The sequence below is a fragment of the Lithohypha guttulata genome (assembly GCF_036872675.1).
Source record: "Lithohypha guttulata strain CCFEE 5908 chromosome Unknown scaffold_3, whole genome shotgun sequence".
NCBI classification, from domain to species: Eukaryota; Fungi; Ascomycota; class Eurotiomycetes; order Chaetothyriales; family Trichomeriaceae; genus Lithohypha; species Lithohypha guttulata.
In genome coordinates, this window is record NW_027042752.1 from 2,194,905 (window position 1) to 2,212,091 (window position 17,187).

Below are 17,187 nucleotides of genomic sequence, written 5' to 3' on the forward strand. Positions count from 1 at the left end.
AGATGATCACCACGAAGGGCCTCGGAAACTTCAGTGGAAGTCTTGCGTTTCGGGTCCGGCAGTAAAAACTTGATACATGCTGGTTCTAAACACCAAGGCTTGCCTACACCTTGTGTATGTTTTATCCTCACTGTTTTGGCATCTCATTTTAATTGTGTTCTGCCAGGTTCGAATCTTGTCAGGTAGTGCCATTACTCATAGTGCTTCCGCTAACATCTTGATCCATCGCGTTCTGCTCCGCAGCTGAGACAACTCCCTCATCAGCCTGTGTATCACCAGCACCTCTCTCGAGCGCATCACATTCTTTCAGCAACCATGTGGCGCATTCGTCTGTTCCTTCTTTTGAGCTGTACTCCGCCTCGACAACTGCGTCTCTTCCAGACTCGTTGACTATTGTAGGGTCTGCGCCAGCTCTTACGAGTACCTGCACGACTTCTAGATGTCCGTTCAAGGCGGCCCAGTGTAGTGGTGTGTTGCCGCTAACGTTTTGATGATTAATCAGTCTAGGTGTGTCGTCCGTAGGAGCTGATTGTGTACTCGATATTCCATTCACGTGGTCTCCGTCGGCCGCTGAGTGTGTTGGGATTGCAGCCGCACCCAGTCTTTCGAGCAGAAAGGTCACCAATTCGAGGTTCCCATTTGCTGCTGGATAATGTAGGAGGCATGCTCTTGAACCAAGTCCTTCATCGTCAACGTCAATAGCATTCAATATTATTTCTGCTTCTGTTATGTTGTGCTGTACCGTATATGCTTGTATCTGGTCTTTTAGGTCTTTGATGTCGTTCGTTCGACAGGCGTAGATGAGATCGTCAACGTTGTCTGTGGTGAGCTTTGCATCAGAGCGACCGTATGAATTGGCCATGATATTGTTTGGTAACATGTAGCCAGAAGGGAAAGTGTGGTACGACTAGTGAGCAAGAAGAATTTTTTTTTCAAGGTATCACTTCAAAGAGCATCAGTTCTGCATGCACAAACCTTTAAGCATTTACAGGTGCAATCATTTTTGTCAGTGACCTTCTTGTGCAGGAGTTGAATATCACGCTAAACGCTGTTTCTCGATTCACGAGAATGTGCGTCTGAGTGACAGGTGCATATGCGATGGAAAGAATTTGGTTCGTGGTCTGAAAAATTCTACTGCTGTACAACTTCTGACCACGAGGTATCCGACTGCAAGATGTGTAATTGCGCCTACTATCGAATCGTACTTGGGGCACAAGCAGTACACCCAAGGGCCTATAGTGTGTTGTAATGCTGGGTTATCGACAAGATGCGAAAAGCTCGAGGTCAGATCCATGGTTGTTTCTGGCTCCCTCCGCAACTCCCACAGCAGTGTCAACAGCACCTGTATTTTTCACACCCAAGTACTACAACCTGAACGTTTTGGCGGGTAGATATCTAGTCATTACAAATACGGTCTTGGGCACTCCAGTACACTACATAGTACTGGGGCCGTAGAACTGAACCAGGAAATCTAGAATGCGACTGGTGAACACTTCGCTACTTCAGATCTAATGCATCAGCGGTCTTTTACACTCAATTAGCTTAGGGATCGTGCTAGAACGCTGCACATTTGGCAAAAGTGTCTATTGAGGTGCTCTACAGATCAACTCTTCCCACATAAAAGGCCACTATTCGCGCCTAATTTTTGTATCTTTCGAGTTAGCAGTATGCTTGCCATTGATTGAGGCAATGTCGCCATTTTCTGTTCTCGATGCCATTCTTTCCTGTACGTCTTTTGTCTTGTCGACAATCTCGTGCACCTTCATGTCCATACCTACCCAAAGCTTCCGATCTCTCCATGTAACTGTAACGCCTCCCCATATTGCCCAGAACCAGACAGGCAGTGTCAGAGCCTCACGACCTAACCACGACGTTGCCCAGCTTAAGAACGATCTTCGAGGTTCGTTAGGTGAGCGGATGAAAGGTGGCAGACTTTTTCTGTTTGTAGTGGGCAGCTCGACGGTGCTTTCAGATTGTAAGAGTTTATACACTTGCCAGTCGACCAGCATCCAAAAAATTGCACTAGCCGCCCATAACGTCAAGTAGCTGTACCAAGAAGAATCAAAGTAGTTCTTCGTCAGTGGCGCTGTCATCAGTCCAAACACTCCTATAGCTGAGCACAACAAAGACTCGGTGCCAGGTTCAACTAGAGTCGCGATAGGCACAGTGAATTTTCTAACACGCAGCCATCGCACTCTTCGCGCAACGTAATTGCCGACTGACATACCTGCTATTGGCTGAAAAGCCATATCTGTGAACACCAAGCCATGATTCTTCCACTTAGCTGCCACTGCAGGCATGGACGAGGGAATTTTGGCTTTCCAGAGCAGGTCACCGATAAGGTGATCCTCGCATATGTTTTCAGAGAAGTAATCGAGGCCACTGCCGAACCGAGTCTCGATCGAGTTGTCCATATTCGTCAGAGCATTGAGATGCGACCGCCTGAACATGCTCGACTTACCACATATGCAGGGCGCCACAGCAACGGTATTGATCGCTACATACATCTTTGCGTGAGCTGAAGAAAGAAATGCTTCGTCCAGACGCCCTCCGAGATAGGTCTTCGGGTCTGGTAAGGCAAGTGGATCTGCTTCTTGTCCTGAAGAGGGAGTCTGCTGAGTATGCGATATAGACGCATAGCTGAAGGCATCTTCGACAGGCATATCGACAGCCACTGGTAGATGGTGTACGAATTTGTAGGGTGCATGGTTGCCTTCGTTCGAGAAGCCACACAATTTGTCGACCATCCGTCCACATGCTCCTCTTCCCACCCAGACATTGCAGTCGAGAATCCAAACTAGATCTCCTTTTGCATTCCTGTAGGCTCTGCTCATGTTTCTGATCTTTGGGTTCGGACCCAGTCTCTTTCTACTTCTTGCGTTCGTGACCAACGCAGGGTCTTCGTCCTCCACAAGGAGCTGTGCATCGTAGTAAGTGTAGTCAGAGAGCACACGTTGAATAGTAAGACATGCTGGGTCATTACGCGAGGCAACGCAGAAATAGATAGTCAGTCTGTCATTAGGATAGTCCTGCTGTAGAGATGCGACAAGGCAATCATAGAGGTAAGGCTCCAGACCTTTGCATGGTCGAATTATCGTAACATGTGGAACGTCAGCGATCGGCAGCTTGCTCGAGATTGAAGAACTCGGTAGGTGAGAGTAGTGCCGAAATCTATACCCCGAGTCAGTGCAGCTCTGAAGTCTCGCAGGAAACGCGGAGGGACGAACAATTGCACGCATCCAATGGTGCACACTAGAACGATAAAAACGTACCAACCAAGGCAGATGGACGCCACTATCTCAGTCATGGAAGGCATGGCCACAACCTATCATGCATCGTCCTGCCTGGTTAAGCGGAAAGAGCATTGTAGCTGAGTTGATGTGTAGTTAAGTACAAAATTTTATCGAATTCATTCTATCGGTAACTGAGAATGACAATTGACCCACTAGGAGTGCTACATGCTTCTCACTCTACGAAAACTACTCAAAATACTCAATTTGCCAAATGTCAATCTCGAAGCCACGCTCTTCTCTTCTCCTCCTTCTTTTCCTTCCTCTTGTCACGATACGCCTTCAGCTGCTCCTTTGATATCTTCTTGTTCGACCGCTCGGCCTTCAAACTTCTCCCGTCGTGTGAATTTGCTGCGGCATCCACGTCGAAAAACGCGTTCATCTGCCTCTTACTCTTGTTCTCGTCGTTAAACTTTTCAGCTGTAATTTCTGCACTCTGCCATTTCCCTGTGAATCTGTTGAAGGCACCTGTTGCTGCATAGGCTGCTGCTGGGTCAACTGTAGCACTCTGTTCCATTTCAGAATCGAGGTTCCCCGGCTCGTACTTTTTAGCATAATCCGCATTTGGGTCGTAGTCGCCGTGTATTGCAGGATCATATCCGCCTGCTATCTTTTTTCGATTGGCAGGTTGTGTGGGAGCGCCAGGCGGACCAGTATCCTTCACTGTAGCTGTGCCTGTCGTCTCAACCGCTGGAAGTCGCGGATTCGCCCACTGTGTTACATGGCTCCGCCTGTTGTAGAAATAGAAAGCTTGTGCGTTCTCGTCCCATACAGGCTCCCACCCGTCGTCTCCTGTCGGCACAGCAGGCTCTTCATTGGGGAGAGGTGGTGGTGCTTCGTCCGGTAGAGGCGGTTGTGCTGTCCCGTCCTGGTCGTCGTTGCTTTGATCACTTAGACCCACACTCGAAGCTTGGTTCTCATTGTCTCGTTCTTGCACGGAATCGTGGCTATTGCCGTTGCCGATCTTCTGACTGGTATTGTCGATACTATCAGATACCGAAACTGGTGGTTTGGCAGGACTGGAGCATGGCAAGTCATTAGCACAAAGGTAGGATTACAAGAAGACCTGGTGATTAGCTACAGCGAAGGTGACAGTAAGGAAGCACTCATGTTGACTTAGACCTCCTGGGATCCGACGGCGCAGAACATATGATGACTTCTGTAGTTCTTCGAAGGACAACAGTGTTTGTCTAGCTTTTGGGTATCTCCAACGCGCCGAACGTAGGATGTAATATTTCGGTGAACGCAAAATAGTAATAATGAAGAGGCTGCGATCACAACGGAGCACGGTCCCGGAGCACTAGTATTCGAGTAGTTCTTTGCGTATCGGCGACAAGAATTTCCGTGCCCGTGGAAAGGCAAACCCCACTATCGCTGCACCTTCCCTTCAGAGTTTGTGGCTATGGTTGGGTCGAGAAATGGTTCGTTTCACCCTGGGACCCAATTACAAACGTCAGTACGAGTAATTATATGGGTCTCTTCGAGCGAGCGTCGTATTGAGGGAAGGTTATTGTGCTTGTTTCTGTCTCACAGCGAGATACAAGGTATTTCAAGTCAAAAATAGACAACGATTGGCTTCCCTTGGCAATGTCAAGCTTCTTAAGCTTTTGCCCCAAAACTTGGTAGTGCTTGATTATGCGCTACATGTTCCACTTGCCGGCGATGGAGCACCTACTGATTAGCAGTCTCTTGTGCATCTCATATGCCCTGGACTTTGGATACACTCAGGGAGGAATCAGCAGTTTTTGGTTCTTATGCCTACCACTGTGTTTCATATGGTCTTGCTAGGCTTTCGCTAAGGTCAAGACAGCGACAATATCCGGACGCTCTGGTTACTATCGAGACAGATTACGGATAGTCCTGGTCTGATACCGAAGCTGCAACAGCTGAGTCTGTATTCGTCACAATTCGGAGCGGTCTAGAAGGTGACACAGTTTCACCAAAAGTTCGCTCTTGTCATCCACTCAGGGGCTTCTTCAACGAAGATACATATGGGCTGACATTGCGTGTCCTGTGGAGATGGCGGATCCGTTCCACGTCACCTGTTGTGATCTATTTCACAGACAGAGGAAACATGGAGTCTGTCAGTAGGCTTATAAAGTCATCTGCTTTCTCCCTCTTCCTACTAGTTGTGTTTCGGTGAAGATTGTACATCTACGAACCTCTTACAACTATTGAAATACTCGTACTAAAGAATCTCTATATTAAAGATGTTCGGGTGGGGTAAGTCGAGCTTGGTGCCTCCTCAAAAGTTGTAAACTGACCTCAGGACAGACGAATCTCGAGATGCCCACCAACAGGTGTATGGCGATGATGACAACCAGGCTAAATTCTCTCACGAATTAATTGGAGGCGCTGCGGCTTTTGAGGGCATGAAGCTCTTTGAAGATCGTCAGCGCAAAGAAGGTATGGTGGATTGAGATGATATTTGAATATCGAGTAACTCTTTGCTAGGCAAAGTAGTCAACCACCAGTTTGCCAAAGAGCTTCTAGCAGGTTTTGCTGGTGCCGAGGCCGACCGGCTGGCTGAGACTAAGGGCATGGACGAGTACGATAGAATTGAGGCCAAGAGGCATGCCGAACGATCAGCCCAAAACATGTATGACCAGCATTATCGAGATGCTGATCAGGTGAGTCGTGTGCCTCAGCGCCACTACTTGAGGAATTCTTGCTGATTTATGTAGTATGACCCGAACCAGTATGAACAACCAAACTTCAACTACTGAGCATTCAGCTGGCACTTGTAATAGCTAGAATGTTCGCGTCAAGAGGTAGTTACCTCACATCGTTTAGAACGACCGAAGATAAAGTTTGTTGCTGCTTCTATTCAACAAACTGCCGAAGCATATCTCACCATCGTCCTGTGCTTGTCAATTGCTTGTTATGAGTTGTGAGTGTGGTGCCGGTGTTTCGACTTCGTTGACTAAAGTTGGCTCAACACGGGTCTCCAAATCCTTGGCAGCAATTTTATTCGCCTGGAACCATCGAGCACCGACCACAGTAAATATAAACACATCAATATCGTTACTATCTTGCGTGACCTGGTCATCTGACTTGCACTCTCTATCGATTCTGATGCTAGCCGTTGGGCAGGCTTTAGGCCACGATATCGTTTTCATACGTAGAGATGCCGCCTCTTCCTACAGCAGCTCTCCCTGGCTTCAGTCCAAGAGTCGTATGTTATTTCCAGACTTACCACGACAACGGTGAATACATTAGTTTGCTACCTCTTGTCACGAACCCTTCAGGCGTTACGCATGTCATTTTAAGTGCTATACATGTGAACTGGGATCCCAACAGTCTCACTCTGAACGATGACACTCCTGATGACCCAAAATATACACAGCTATGGGATGAGGCCATGGTATTGCAAGATAGCGGAATTAAAGTCATGTGCATGCTGGGTGGTGCAGCTAAGGGATCATTCGCAAGGCTTGACTACAGCGAGTCAAGGACTGATGTGCCACTGGCTCGCTTTGAGGCTTACTACGTACCACTACGCAATTTTATCCGAGCTCACAACCTGGATGGCATCGATCTTGATGTCGAGGAAGAAATGTCACTACCTGGAGTTGTTCATCTCATTGATCGTTTGAAAGCAGACTTTGGACGAGATTTCATCATCACACTTGCCCCAGTTGCTACTGCCTTGATGGCTGGCCGACCTCACCTCTCTGGTTTCGACTATCGGCTGCTGGAGGCTGCGCGAGGCAGGTCAATAGCTTGGTATAATGCACAATTTTACAACGGATGGGGTGGGCTACAAAATACTGCCGCTTACGACGAGGTCATGCGAAACGGATGGCCGGCTGAGAAAGTGGTTGCTGGGATGCTGACAAATCCTCGACATGGTGGCAGTGGTTACGTGCCTCTAGAGCTAACAGCAGCCGTGCTCAGTGTGCTTGTTGAAAAATATCCCAACTTTGGTGGCGTAATGGGGTGGGAGTATTGGAGCTCCTTCCCTCAAGTCGAACACTCATGGATCTGGTCCTTCTGCATGACACTCTGCATGGGCATGCGCAAGGTAAGAGATGCAGCGATAATCGTAAGCATGGGACGGAGCTTGTCGTCCCTCAATACGCAATGAGGATCAACAGTGAAAGTATGGAAAACAGACACAAGATCGACAAAACGGGTTGTGGGGCTTCTCCGGGCTTAGCCGGACACAATCCATGCCTAAACCTCCGACCTGCAAGCGCCACTGCACGTCGCGCACGCCCGCGTGACTTCAGCAGCACGTTCACAATTCTGCGCCAGCTGCGACAGCTAACAGAAGCTCAAAACATCGCGACACAAACACAAGCAGGATGTAAAGATGCCATCAACACTAGAGATTGCCGTCGCAGCAGCGTCGACGACTGTCAGGATCAGTGCCTTTCTGTTCCTGAGATGGGTAAGCGACAAGCATGTTTCGTGGGACTTTTGACTGAGCAATCGAGATTCCGGGACACCATTTTCCTCCTCTTATTATTTCAGCCATAGTACTGTACTTGTCCTTGATCACCGCCAACTCGAAATCGTTCGGTACGCACAGACCCACCCTACGCGAAGCATTTCCCAAGCTATTCAGGCACGAGAAGAGATCAGAAGCGCCGAAGTCTGACACCCTTCACGAGCTGCACCATGATGAACCTGCCGTATACCATGACGAGAAGGCTATCTGGCGGACACTTCTACTTGGTATTCCAGACTGGAAAGAGTGGGAATTCAGTTACACTGCTATAGCTGTGAACATCTTGCTGACGCTTTTGTCCCTCGATATGATATTTCGAGGTCCTCTGCTCTACGATGGCAAGGACCTCACTTTTACCCGTCTAGGCTACGTTGATGACACGAGCGCCAAAGTGTTACTGCGAGATCCGAACATCACAAATCTACCTATCTACGTCTACCTAAGACCTTCCAACAGCCCGGCTTGGTCAAACGTCGACACTCTCTATTATCTGGGAGAGGATAGCGATTATACTTACCCGATCACGTTCTCAAAGCTGCAAGCTGATACAGCTTATACCTATGCCTTGTCCAACGACCTCAAGGGTCATTTTCAGACCGCACCCGGAGCCAGCGACCAGAATGCAAAATCTCTGATCTTTCTCACTTCATCCTGCATAAAAGCCAATTTTCCATACAACCCCTTCTCACATTCTTTATCCATTCATGGCTTTAAGCATTTGTCTAATGTAATGAAAGCTCTACCATCACGGACCGCGTTCATGTTGTTCCTGGGTGATTTTATCTATGTTGACGTACCGCAACGTCTAAGCTCAACCGTCGAACATTACCGGTCTGAATACAGGCGCGCTTACAAATCGCCGTCATGGCAGCTGCCCGGTCTTCAGATTCCTTGGCTCCACACCCTCGACGATCACGAAATCGCCAATGACTGGGCGGGTGGGAATGAGACCGAGCCTTTTCCAGCAGCCTCAGATCCTTTCCTTCATTATCACGTGTCAGTCAACCCGCCGTTTCCACAGGATGTACCAGCAAGCAGTCGTGCAAACACAACGTATTTTCAGTTCACGCAAGGACCAGCATCTTTCTTCATGCTCGACACACGAAGATATCGCACGCAACCAGAGTCCGAACAGGCTAGTCTCTTTTTCTCAGCCAAACCGCTTTATGGTAGCTCATCTGCACCATCTCAGACACCGGAATATGCACCGAGTATGCTAGGCCCTGCTCAATTGCAATCACTTCTTTCTTATCTCACAACACCTGAACCTCCAAACGTACACTGGAAATTTGTGGCCTCTTCAGTTCCATTCACAAAGAATTGGAAAGTCGGCACCTCTGACACATGGGGAGGTTTTCTTACTGAGCGTCAACGTGTACTTGATGCAATGCATTTCGCAGAGGCTAATCTCGGGGTCCGGGTCGTGATCCTTTCTGGCGACCGCCACGAGTTTGCAGCTGTGCGCTTTCCTCCAAGCGCAACTCGTGCCTTGTCCTCCTCAAAGGATGGTGCTACTGGCCCACATGAGTTCAGTGTTGGTCCCCTTAGCATGTTCTATCTACCTCTCAGAACTTTCAAACAGACCGATGATGAAGATGTGGCTATAGCTTACTATCCTGACGGCAACAGTAAGGTTGGAACAGTTGAGATTGCATCGATCATCAACAGAACTTGCAGAAATTCCAGAAGCATATTAACATACACTTTGTGGGTGGATGGATCTAGAAGATGGAACTATACTATTGAGAGCCCTTCCTCAGTTATTGTGTCAAGAAGTAATCTAGACACCTGGAGATCCTGAGACAGACATACGGCATGGCTATGAGCATTGGAAGACTAATATGCTAGCTATCGCAGTCGGGACTCTTTAAAGGGAAAGAACAAAAGCTTTGAGGCGGCAGCTTTCAGGCTGCAAGTTCTGCTTTCCCCAGGTTTAGCGACCGCCTCCACATTGTCTACTGCACCTTGAGAAGCTATGAAGACCGACTGAAAGGCTTCGAATAGCGCTTGCATGAGAACAGAGCAACCGAATGCCAGATTACGGCTCAAGCCGAAATGCAGCTATTGTTTCAGCACTGAATCAATGATTCGTGAACAGATAGCCGCCAAGACTCGAACGTGGTGTTGGCCAATCAATGCTCAGCAGACGACCAAGCTATTTATGCAGGCGCGTCATCCCCTGGCGTTAAGCTTATATTTGGCAATTGAGCGCGTCGAAATCAACCATTTTGGCTAGCAAGTCTCCTACCAGCAATGTGATTGGTGCGCTCTTCTCGACTCGTGAGCTGAGTTGAAGATGGGCTGGTATTGCTTGAGTACTGGCGGCAATACTACGATTTCTATTCTTGCAACGCACGATCGTATCTGTCGAGGTAAATTTATATCTGCCAATACGTCGAGATGATATGTATCTCATCCATCAAGTCCTACCAACATCGTGCATCCAATAGCATAATCTTTTCCCAACAAGATGATGTATTCACCGCCCAGCAGTCGTTCTTCTACGCCATCGCGAACCACTGGAGGAAGAGGATCGCCAGGAATTTCAGCAAACGACTATCGGTGTGATGTACTTCAGTCCAACAACATTTTATTACAGACTAAGACTATGGACGAGGAAAGGTGGTCCGACCTAGCCTTTTCTTTAGGAATCGCCGCACGTCAGGGTCAACGGCAAAGTGCTGCGACTCAAAAGCTCGCCCAGAAAATGTCCAAGCGCAAACAAATTACAGCAGCACAGACATACGATTGTATCAAGCCTTTCGTTGAGTCGTTGATTTCTGCTTGCCCTAAACTATCTCAGCAGAACCGGTGCACATACAATGGTGATGCTGTGCCAACAGATGACGCCTTCAAGAATACGATAAACCGATTGCCCTGTCCAAAACCAGCAATTAGTGTGGGATACAGTCGGCACGCGTTTTCAATAGCTCAAGATGAACTCCAAAACGGCATCATCGCTGGTCCTTCTGGGGAGCCCTATGATCTAAGCCATCTTTCGCAACCGATACCAGGTCATTTCTGGCCTTTCTTCGTAGTCGAAATATCAGACCATTCAATGGCAGCTGCTCGTCAAGCAAGTGCGATATCAGCTGCAACATGTAACAATGCTCTGAGTCTCGTTGCCGGTGCTGCTTTTGATGGCAACAGCAACCGCCCCTACAGCCCTTCCATGTTCGACCACAAATTCGCAATGTCCTTTTCTTTATCCATACATGGCGAAGTTGCTTCGTTGGGCGTCCATAAAGCCGAAGCGCACGCGCCTCATGTGGCTACGCAGATTGCAACCTATAACCTCAGCGGGGCTGGCGAGGTCGCTGCTCTTGCAGATCGAATCTATGGCATTTTCGTCTGGGCACATTACAACCGGCTGGCGGAGATCATGGCTACTATTGACCAACTGGAACGAAGAGTGCACGGACAGCCAGCAGGTCTAAACTCGAGCCCCAGCAGTTATGACTTCGATCCTCACTGCCTGAAGACTCTTAAACTACAGCCTTCAACGAGACCAGATCGAGCCAAGGTCGTGTTCAAGGCTGGCTTGCCATCGTGGTTGTCACGATGATATGACAGAATCGGATTGTTGATGTACGTACGACTTATGACTGAATGATGTCGAATTGAGCGTTGTGATTTGGTGCGTTTCAAGCGGTAAACATGCTCATTGGGTGAGCTTGCTTTCGAAAATTATCGGGGTACGGTGTACACGGCTTCCACCAGCCAGAAGTAGGCAGAAGCAAATCGTGTATGAGCGAGTAATGCTTAACGTAATGATAGTAAAGAAACCTTGCAGTTACTATGCTATTTTCCAACAATAAGCTCCCACGCTCAACACGAGGATGAAACGAGACCATGCCATGGCTCGATCTGATTCTGGGAGGAGAGTCCAGGCTTTTGCGTGTAGAGATAGTCTTTTGCGGCACTGCATACATGACGAACGTTCGACTCTGCACTCCTTCTGATTAGTCTGTTAACCCTATCAATGGGTCATCTCCTGTAGATTCATTTTGGCGGTGTGCATGCTGGCTCCAATACTCGTGGCAGGTACGTCTCCCTCGTGTCCTTGACCGTCGCGGATCTGCGACCTTGAGCGCCTGCATGCATGGACGCACTACCAAGTTCCTGCTTGATACTGTTCGACTGGCTAATTCCCACGAAGTATGTAGGCTTGCGGTCAGAGAGAGTCGAAGATCGGCCTGTGCTCAATTTGCTTCGACGACAATTGTAATCGGGAGTTGTGACGAGTACTGTTCTCACGCAACCATCGCAACACAAGCTTCAGTGTTGCCGAAATGGTACTTCTGTTGTCGGCACTACGTCCACATTGTGTCAGGTCTTTACACAGCTTGGCAAGCTGTTCTGGCGCGGCATGCTATCGCGCGATACAGGAGCTAGTACAGTAGCAGGGTTTGAGGACGAACGCCGTTGGTGACTATTTCAGTCCATATGTGCTTGGCCACATCCGAGCAAGCGGCAATCCACTCATCCACCTCAAGCTCCTCTTGCATGTACATGATTTGCGGATTGCCCTGATGTGATAGAGCCAGCTGGCGCTTCGCGCACAACTTTAGGACAACCCGCCTACGCGCCAGAATCGCTCATCATCAACACGGCATCTACGTGGGTCAAGGTCAACGATCTTATTGTTATTCGTCGCTCCTCTCAAGAATGCAGTCCCCAGGGCTTGGACTAGCATGCTGGCTTGTTCTTCGGTGGATGATCGCGCGGCTATTGGGTCAGGTTCAAGTACATTTGCAAACCTCCGAAGTACAAAGCAATGCCAGTACCTTTTGCGTTGATGGCCTCTTTTCATCCTCTTGAGCGTTGACCCGTCATCGAGCGTCCTTCCTTTCTGTGTTGTTCACCTACTATTGTTTCCATAGCATCCTGCTGGCCAGGCTAATCAAGTCTCATTCGTTTGCTTAGAATCCAAGAAGATTACTCTACATTAACGACGGCCTAGCATTACGTTTAGCAGGATGTCTCTCAACAGTGCAATTTCACATTCAACAAACAGTTCATGGTTCAGCAGAGGCAGTGCTGATTCCCGATCAGTATCAGGAAGAAGTCAGCTGCATTGGAAGAAGTTCCGGAAGGAGGTCCTAGCACCACATCACATTCGCATAGTCGACAGCCTAGCCAACGAGACGATCCCGGAATCCATCTGCACTTGGATCGAGGCCAATCGCAAGAATGTCGACCGCTTCACCAAACAAAGGCAAAAGTTTCGGAAATTGGTAGCTAATGGACGTGGTTTTGGTTCTTCAGCTCTCTTTCCACAAGAGGTCTTACCTTCAAACGACGCTCGACCATTCCTCTCAAGATGTATGGTGCCCTCATTGCCTGGAGATGCACTCCCAGAAAAGGTGGTTGGTAAAGCAGGCTCGGCTATTCAGAGGAGCTTCCTTTCCGCACCACGACCCGGCTTGGGTTGCGGCTTCTCAAGCTCTGCATTTGCTCCGGAAGAGATCAAATGTATGCCAACACACATGCTCGCCACTGGCACCACAGTGCATTTCGATACAGGTTCCATCTCCTCAGGTACAGCTTTGTACTGCCCTTTCTTCAGCTATGAACGCGTCTTCAGCCAACAGAGTTATGGATTTGAGATAGCAGCCAACCAGTGCGCTATTGATGGTGCTTGGTCGGTTCGTGCCATGCAAATGTTGTATGCAAAGGCGTCCGAAGACGATCGAGATACTGCCGAGTCCTTCCTTCGTCCTATTGCGTTTACTTGTGCCATCGACAACGACATTGCCATCATCAACTACCACTGGGTCGACCATGCACAAACGTATTGCATGGCACCTGTAGTCAGGTTCGAGCTTGCGAACGACAGTCACTTTGATCAATTTCTGTTATGGTCCGAAGCAATCGGTCAGTGGGCTCTTACACATCTTCTGCCTGAAGTGAAGAAGGCAATCAGCCTGCTTGGTGACTATGTTTCAGGCTTGCCTGCACTTTACAGTTCTTTGGAGAAGCTTGAGCCCAAGAGTTCGCAGGAAGAGCAAGCCCTAGTTTCAGCATTGAAACTCTCTTACGACAATATTCCCTGGCGGCTAGACAGTGATGCTGGCTCTCCAGTCAGTAGCAGTACGGCCAGCTGGGGTAGTCCCATGATCAACGAGGCAATATTTGCAAAGTTTGAATACCCGCTTATTCCACAGCCGAGCATGCTTCCGCCACTACCAGCGCTACCAACAGTACCACCTGCCCTAGCTGGACGTGCCAAAGCGCCAGGTAGTGTCTGCTCGGATTCGAAAGTCATGCCCAAAGGTGTTCGTTTTGCAGGTATCAAGCCAAGCAAGGAACAACCAAATCTGAATCCAGGAGCCTACGCTCAAAACACAGACCTTGTGGTCACGAAAAGACTCGGTTATGCCTTGGACGAAATCCAGGATTTGCAAGCTCAATTGATGCACCTCAAACAAGAAATCAGTGGGTCGACGTCATGTCTGCAGAACGAGCTCTCCGGCTTGCGAAAAACTATGACCTGTGTCATTCGCAAAGAGAAAATGGGTTCCAAGCCGCGGTCGCCAATTCAGACGACTATCAATCACCAAGCGTTCGTACAAAGTGAACATCGACTCAATCTAAGACATGGTGTCTCTGTGGTGACCACACCGACTGACCCGAAAGCTCGGCCTGTTCACTGGCCGTCACCAAGTCCGAAAGTCAGGACGCCATCTGGATTGCAGAATGTCTTGAGTCTTGACACGAACGTGGAAGCAGTGAGTATCAGCAGTGCCACGAGCTTCCATTCTCCTCAATGCAGTGCTCCGATCAAAATGGCACAATCACCTATAACGATTTTTTCTCCGACGATCTTCAATATCGCTTCGCCAGAGGAGACCGAAGAACAGTATGGAGCGATGATCCGAGTGCCAAATCAGCAGCGAAATGTCTGGTCGCACGTCGCTGCCACGCATATAATCAGTGCTCTCGTTCCTGCGACAATGTTGAGAATCTTGTTCCTAGGCTGTTTGTTGGACTACTGTATGATGTCGATGTCGGGTGGCCCACAAGTAAGCATTACGCAGTATCTGTCAAACGTGCTTGAAAGTGGCGTGTTCTGAGGGATGGCTTGGAAGTTGGGAGGACTTTTTGGAGCCCTTTGACGATTGTGATTCTGCCTTCTGTATGCGTAAGCGATGGTGTCGGTTGATGGGCTAAATTACGATTAGTAGCTTGAAGAACGAAAAGCCTACTGAAATAGCCTGGGACTTCGACTAAGGTAGCCTACGAGACCTTTACCAGTAGATTTTGTTACGTGACGACAGGAAAGCGTTAGAGCGTTGAGGTTGCATGTATATTCCTAGCTGACAATGTCTCTTGTTCATAAGATAAGCTTAAGACCTCCAGCTGTATTGTGTGACACCAGCGAGCCTTTCAAAAACACCTTAGTAATACAGATGTGGCTTCGCTCTTATTCTGTAACGTAGTAGGCACCCATTCTTCGTCTTCGACAGCAAGAAAGGATGCATAGTGAGACATTCCGGGAGAACCAACATGTAAAGGCTTCGGATGGTGACAACCGCGTGCTTCGCAGCGTGTCTATCGTATATTCCACGACTTGAACGCGTGAACAAACTTGAACTGTCTTTTCGAGGAAAGCGCCAAAACGCGGCTCGGTAACTGAATTCTTGGAAAGCCCCCACCGAACTTTACCAGCTTAATCTCAACTATATTTCTCATATCCAGGTGGATTTCTTGCTCTCGTTCTCAGTACTGAGTCGAGGTCAAAGACCTTGTGACAACGAAGCGCAATGACGGCGTATCAATTTAGCACTCCTACAGTGCTGTGCAATCTTATCAACTTGCTGTCCTAGCCCAGCGAAGTATCCATCGTCTGCAGTGTTCTTGTAGCCCAGGGAGACCTGCACGCCGCACCCCTCGATGAGCGCTTGGGTGAGCGATGTGGCCCAGTAACTGACCAACCACTTGCGACCACTCCGAGTCTCGAGCGCGCTTATCAACCAGCAAGTGTCCTTCAGACGACAGAAGCATCCTGTTTCTTTAAGCTGTCTACTTCCCCTGCCACATGCGTCCGGTCCATCTCATGTAAAATTTGGGAATACGACACTGACGTCCTTGAAATACCTGATCAAGCGCTAGCTGTATTCGGGTTGCCCGTTGACCACCTAACTATGGGCTTACTGAACAACGGGTTCAGCCCTTTACTGGAAACACCGCGCCTTGTACCTGATCTGGGTATACCAGTCACTTCTGCAACAGTGGAAATACGTATTATCAACACTACATGCTACCAGAAAACAAGCACAGCACATCTTCTTGGTCAACCTATACCTGGTCACGAAACTATAACTTTCCCAAGTTATGCTTTTCTCGTCAGCAATCGTGCCCAAGGCGTAAACGTTCTTTTCGATCTGGGTATGCGGAAGGATTGGAGAAAAGCATGTCCTCCTGCTCTATTACCCTATATTGGGGACGATGGACAGGGTGCGCCACTTCAAGTTGATGTTGAGAGAGACATTGTCGATATCCTCGATGATGATCCAGGCAATATTGGAATCACTTCGTCCGATATCTCCGCTGTAATTTGGTCACATCATCATTTCGATCATCGAGGTGATGTAGCTAGATTTCAGTCCTATACAAAGCTCATCGTCGGACCCGGCCTTCTCGACAGGTACATGCATTCCGAGATACACGAATCAGAAATCCGTGGTCGCGATATCGTCGAACTCGACGATACATCTTTCGATCTAACCATAGGCGGGTTTCCAGCACATGATGCATTTGGGGATGGTTCATTTTACCTGCTGTCGTGCCCTGGTCATACTGTCGGTCATTTGTGCGCGCTCGCACGCGTTACAGCGACACCGACCAGCACATTTGCTTTCCTGGGTGGCGATTGCGCTTATCACTGCGGTGAGTTCCGCCCTTCGCCATACATCCCTCTTCCACAGCAAGTCGCTTTCAAGTCAGCGTCGTGGCACTTTCCTCGTGGGCCACAAGCTGGTCCACCTGTTCTAAAGAACCGAAAAATTCTGCTTTGCGCTGGCGATTTCATCAAGGATATCGTGCATCCCTACAAGTCGGCCACAGAGTCCTTTTACGAGACGCCTGCCGAGCCAGTGGTGTCCAGTCACGACGAAGCCTGCGTCAGTACCGCCAAGATGGAAATATTCGATGCCCATGACGATGTCTTGGTATGCATATCCCATGATAAGTCACTTATGAACCATTTACCGTTCTACCCACACATCATGAATGAATGGCACAAGAAAGGCTGCAAGCAGAAGCTGCATTGGGAGTTCCTCAATGACTTCGATCTCGACCGAAATCCGATAAGTCCACCAGCTGCGTTACATTTCCGCCGACAGCGTTGAAATACCCAGAGAAGCTTAAGTAGAGTCTTAGAGCTGGCTACTCGGGTACAAGTATTTGAGACCTGATCAGATTAATTCCATTGTTGAAACA

General features: G+C 48.7%; 7 protein-coding genes across 7 annotated transcripts; 6 read left to right on the forward strand and 1 right to left on the reverse strand.

Moving 5' to 3' along the window:
- Window positions 1-3,507: 3,507 nt before the first annotated feature.
- On the reverse strand, window positions 3,508-4,400 carry LTR64_004584 (uncharacterized protein; the record flags this gene model as incomplete). Its single annotated transcript, XM_064898929.1, has 2 exons — window positions 3,508-4,309; window positions 4,372-4,400. The coding sequence occupies 2 exons, from the start codon at window positions 4,398-4,400 to the stop codon at window positions 3,508-3,510; spliced, it is 831 nt and encodes a 276-aa protein (XP_064754886.1).
- A 1,100-nt stretch (window positions 4,401-5,500) lies between these two features.
- Window positions 5,501-6,016, forward strand: LTR64_004585 (uncharacterized protein; the record flags this gene model as incomplete). Its single annotated transcript, XM_064898930.1, has 4 exons — window positions 5,501-5,513; window positions 5,565-5,696; window positions 5,745-5,920; window positions 5,975-6,016. 4 exons carry the CDS (start codon window positions 5,501-5,503, stop codon window positions 6,014-6,016), a joined length of 363 nt encoding a protein of 120 aa, XP_064754887.1.
- Window positions 6,017-6,417: 401 nt separating this feature from the next.
- On the forward strand, window positions 6,418-7,377 carry LTR64_004586 (uncharacterized protein; the record flags this gene model as incomplete). Its single annotated transcript, XM_064898931.1, is given in 2 exon segments — window positions 6,418-6,465; window positions 6,481-7,377. The coding sequence occupies 2 exon segments, from the start codon at window positions 6,418-6,420 to the stop codon at window positions 7,375-7,377; spliced, it is 945 nt and encodes a 314-aa protein (XP_064754888.1).
- A 228-nt stretch (window positions 7,378-7,605) lies between these two features.
- On the forward strand, window positions 7,606-9,544 carry LTR64_004587 (uncharacterized protein; the record flags this gene model as incomplete). Its single annotated transcript, XM_064898932.1, has 2 exons — window positions 7,606-7,683; window positions 7,730-9,544. The coding sequence occupies 2 exons, from the start codon at window positions 7,606-7,608 to the stop codon at window positions 9,542-9,544; spliced, it is 1,893 nt and encodes a 630-aa protein (XP_064754889.1).
- Window positions 9,545-10,143: 599 nt separating this feature from the next.
- LTR64_004588 (uncharacterized protein) lies at window positions 10,144-11,308 on the forward strand (the record flags this gene model as incomplete). The annotated part of the gene is made up of 2 exons (XM_064898933.1): window positions 10,144-10,305; window positions 10,343-11,308. The coding sequence occupies 2 exons, from the start codon at window positions 10,144-10,146 to the stop codon at window positions 11,306-11,308; spliced, it is 1,128 nt and encodes a 375-aa protein (XP_064754890.1).
- Window positions 11,309-12,722: 1,414 nt separating this feature from the next.
- LTR64_004589 (uncharacterized protein) lies at window positions 12,723-14,819 on the forward strand (the record flags this gene model as incomplete). Its single annotated transcript, XM_064898934.1, has 1 exon — window positions 12,723-14,819. The coding sequence occupies one exon, from the start codon at window positions 12,723-12,725 to the stop codon at window positions 14,817-14,819; it is 2,097 nt and encodes a 698-aa protein (XP_064754891.1).
- Window positions 14,820-15,890: 1,071 nt separating this feature from the next.
- LTR64_004590 (uncharacterized protein) lies at window positions 15,891-17,096 on the forward strand (the record flags this gene model as incomplete). The annotated part of the gene is made up of 1 exon (XM_064898935.1): window positions 15,891-17,096. The coding sequence occupies one exon, from the start codon at window positions 15,891-15,893 to the stop codon at window positions 17,094-17,096; it is 1,206 nt and encodes a 401-aa protein (XP_064754892.1).
- Between the last annotated feature and the right edge of the window lie 91 nt (window positions 17,097-17,187).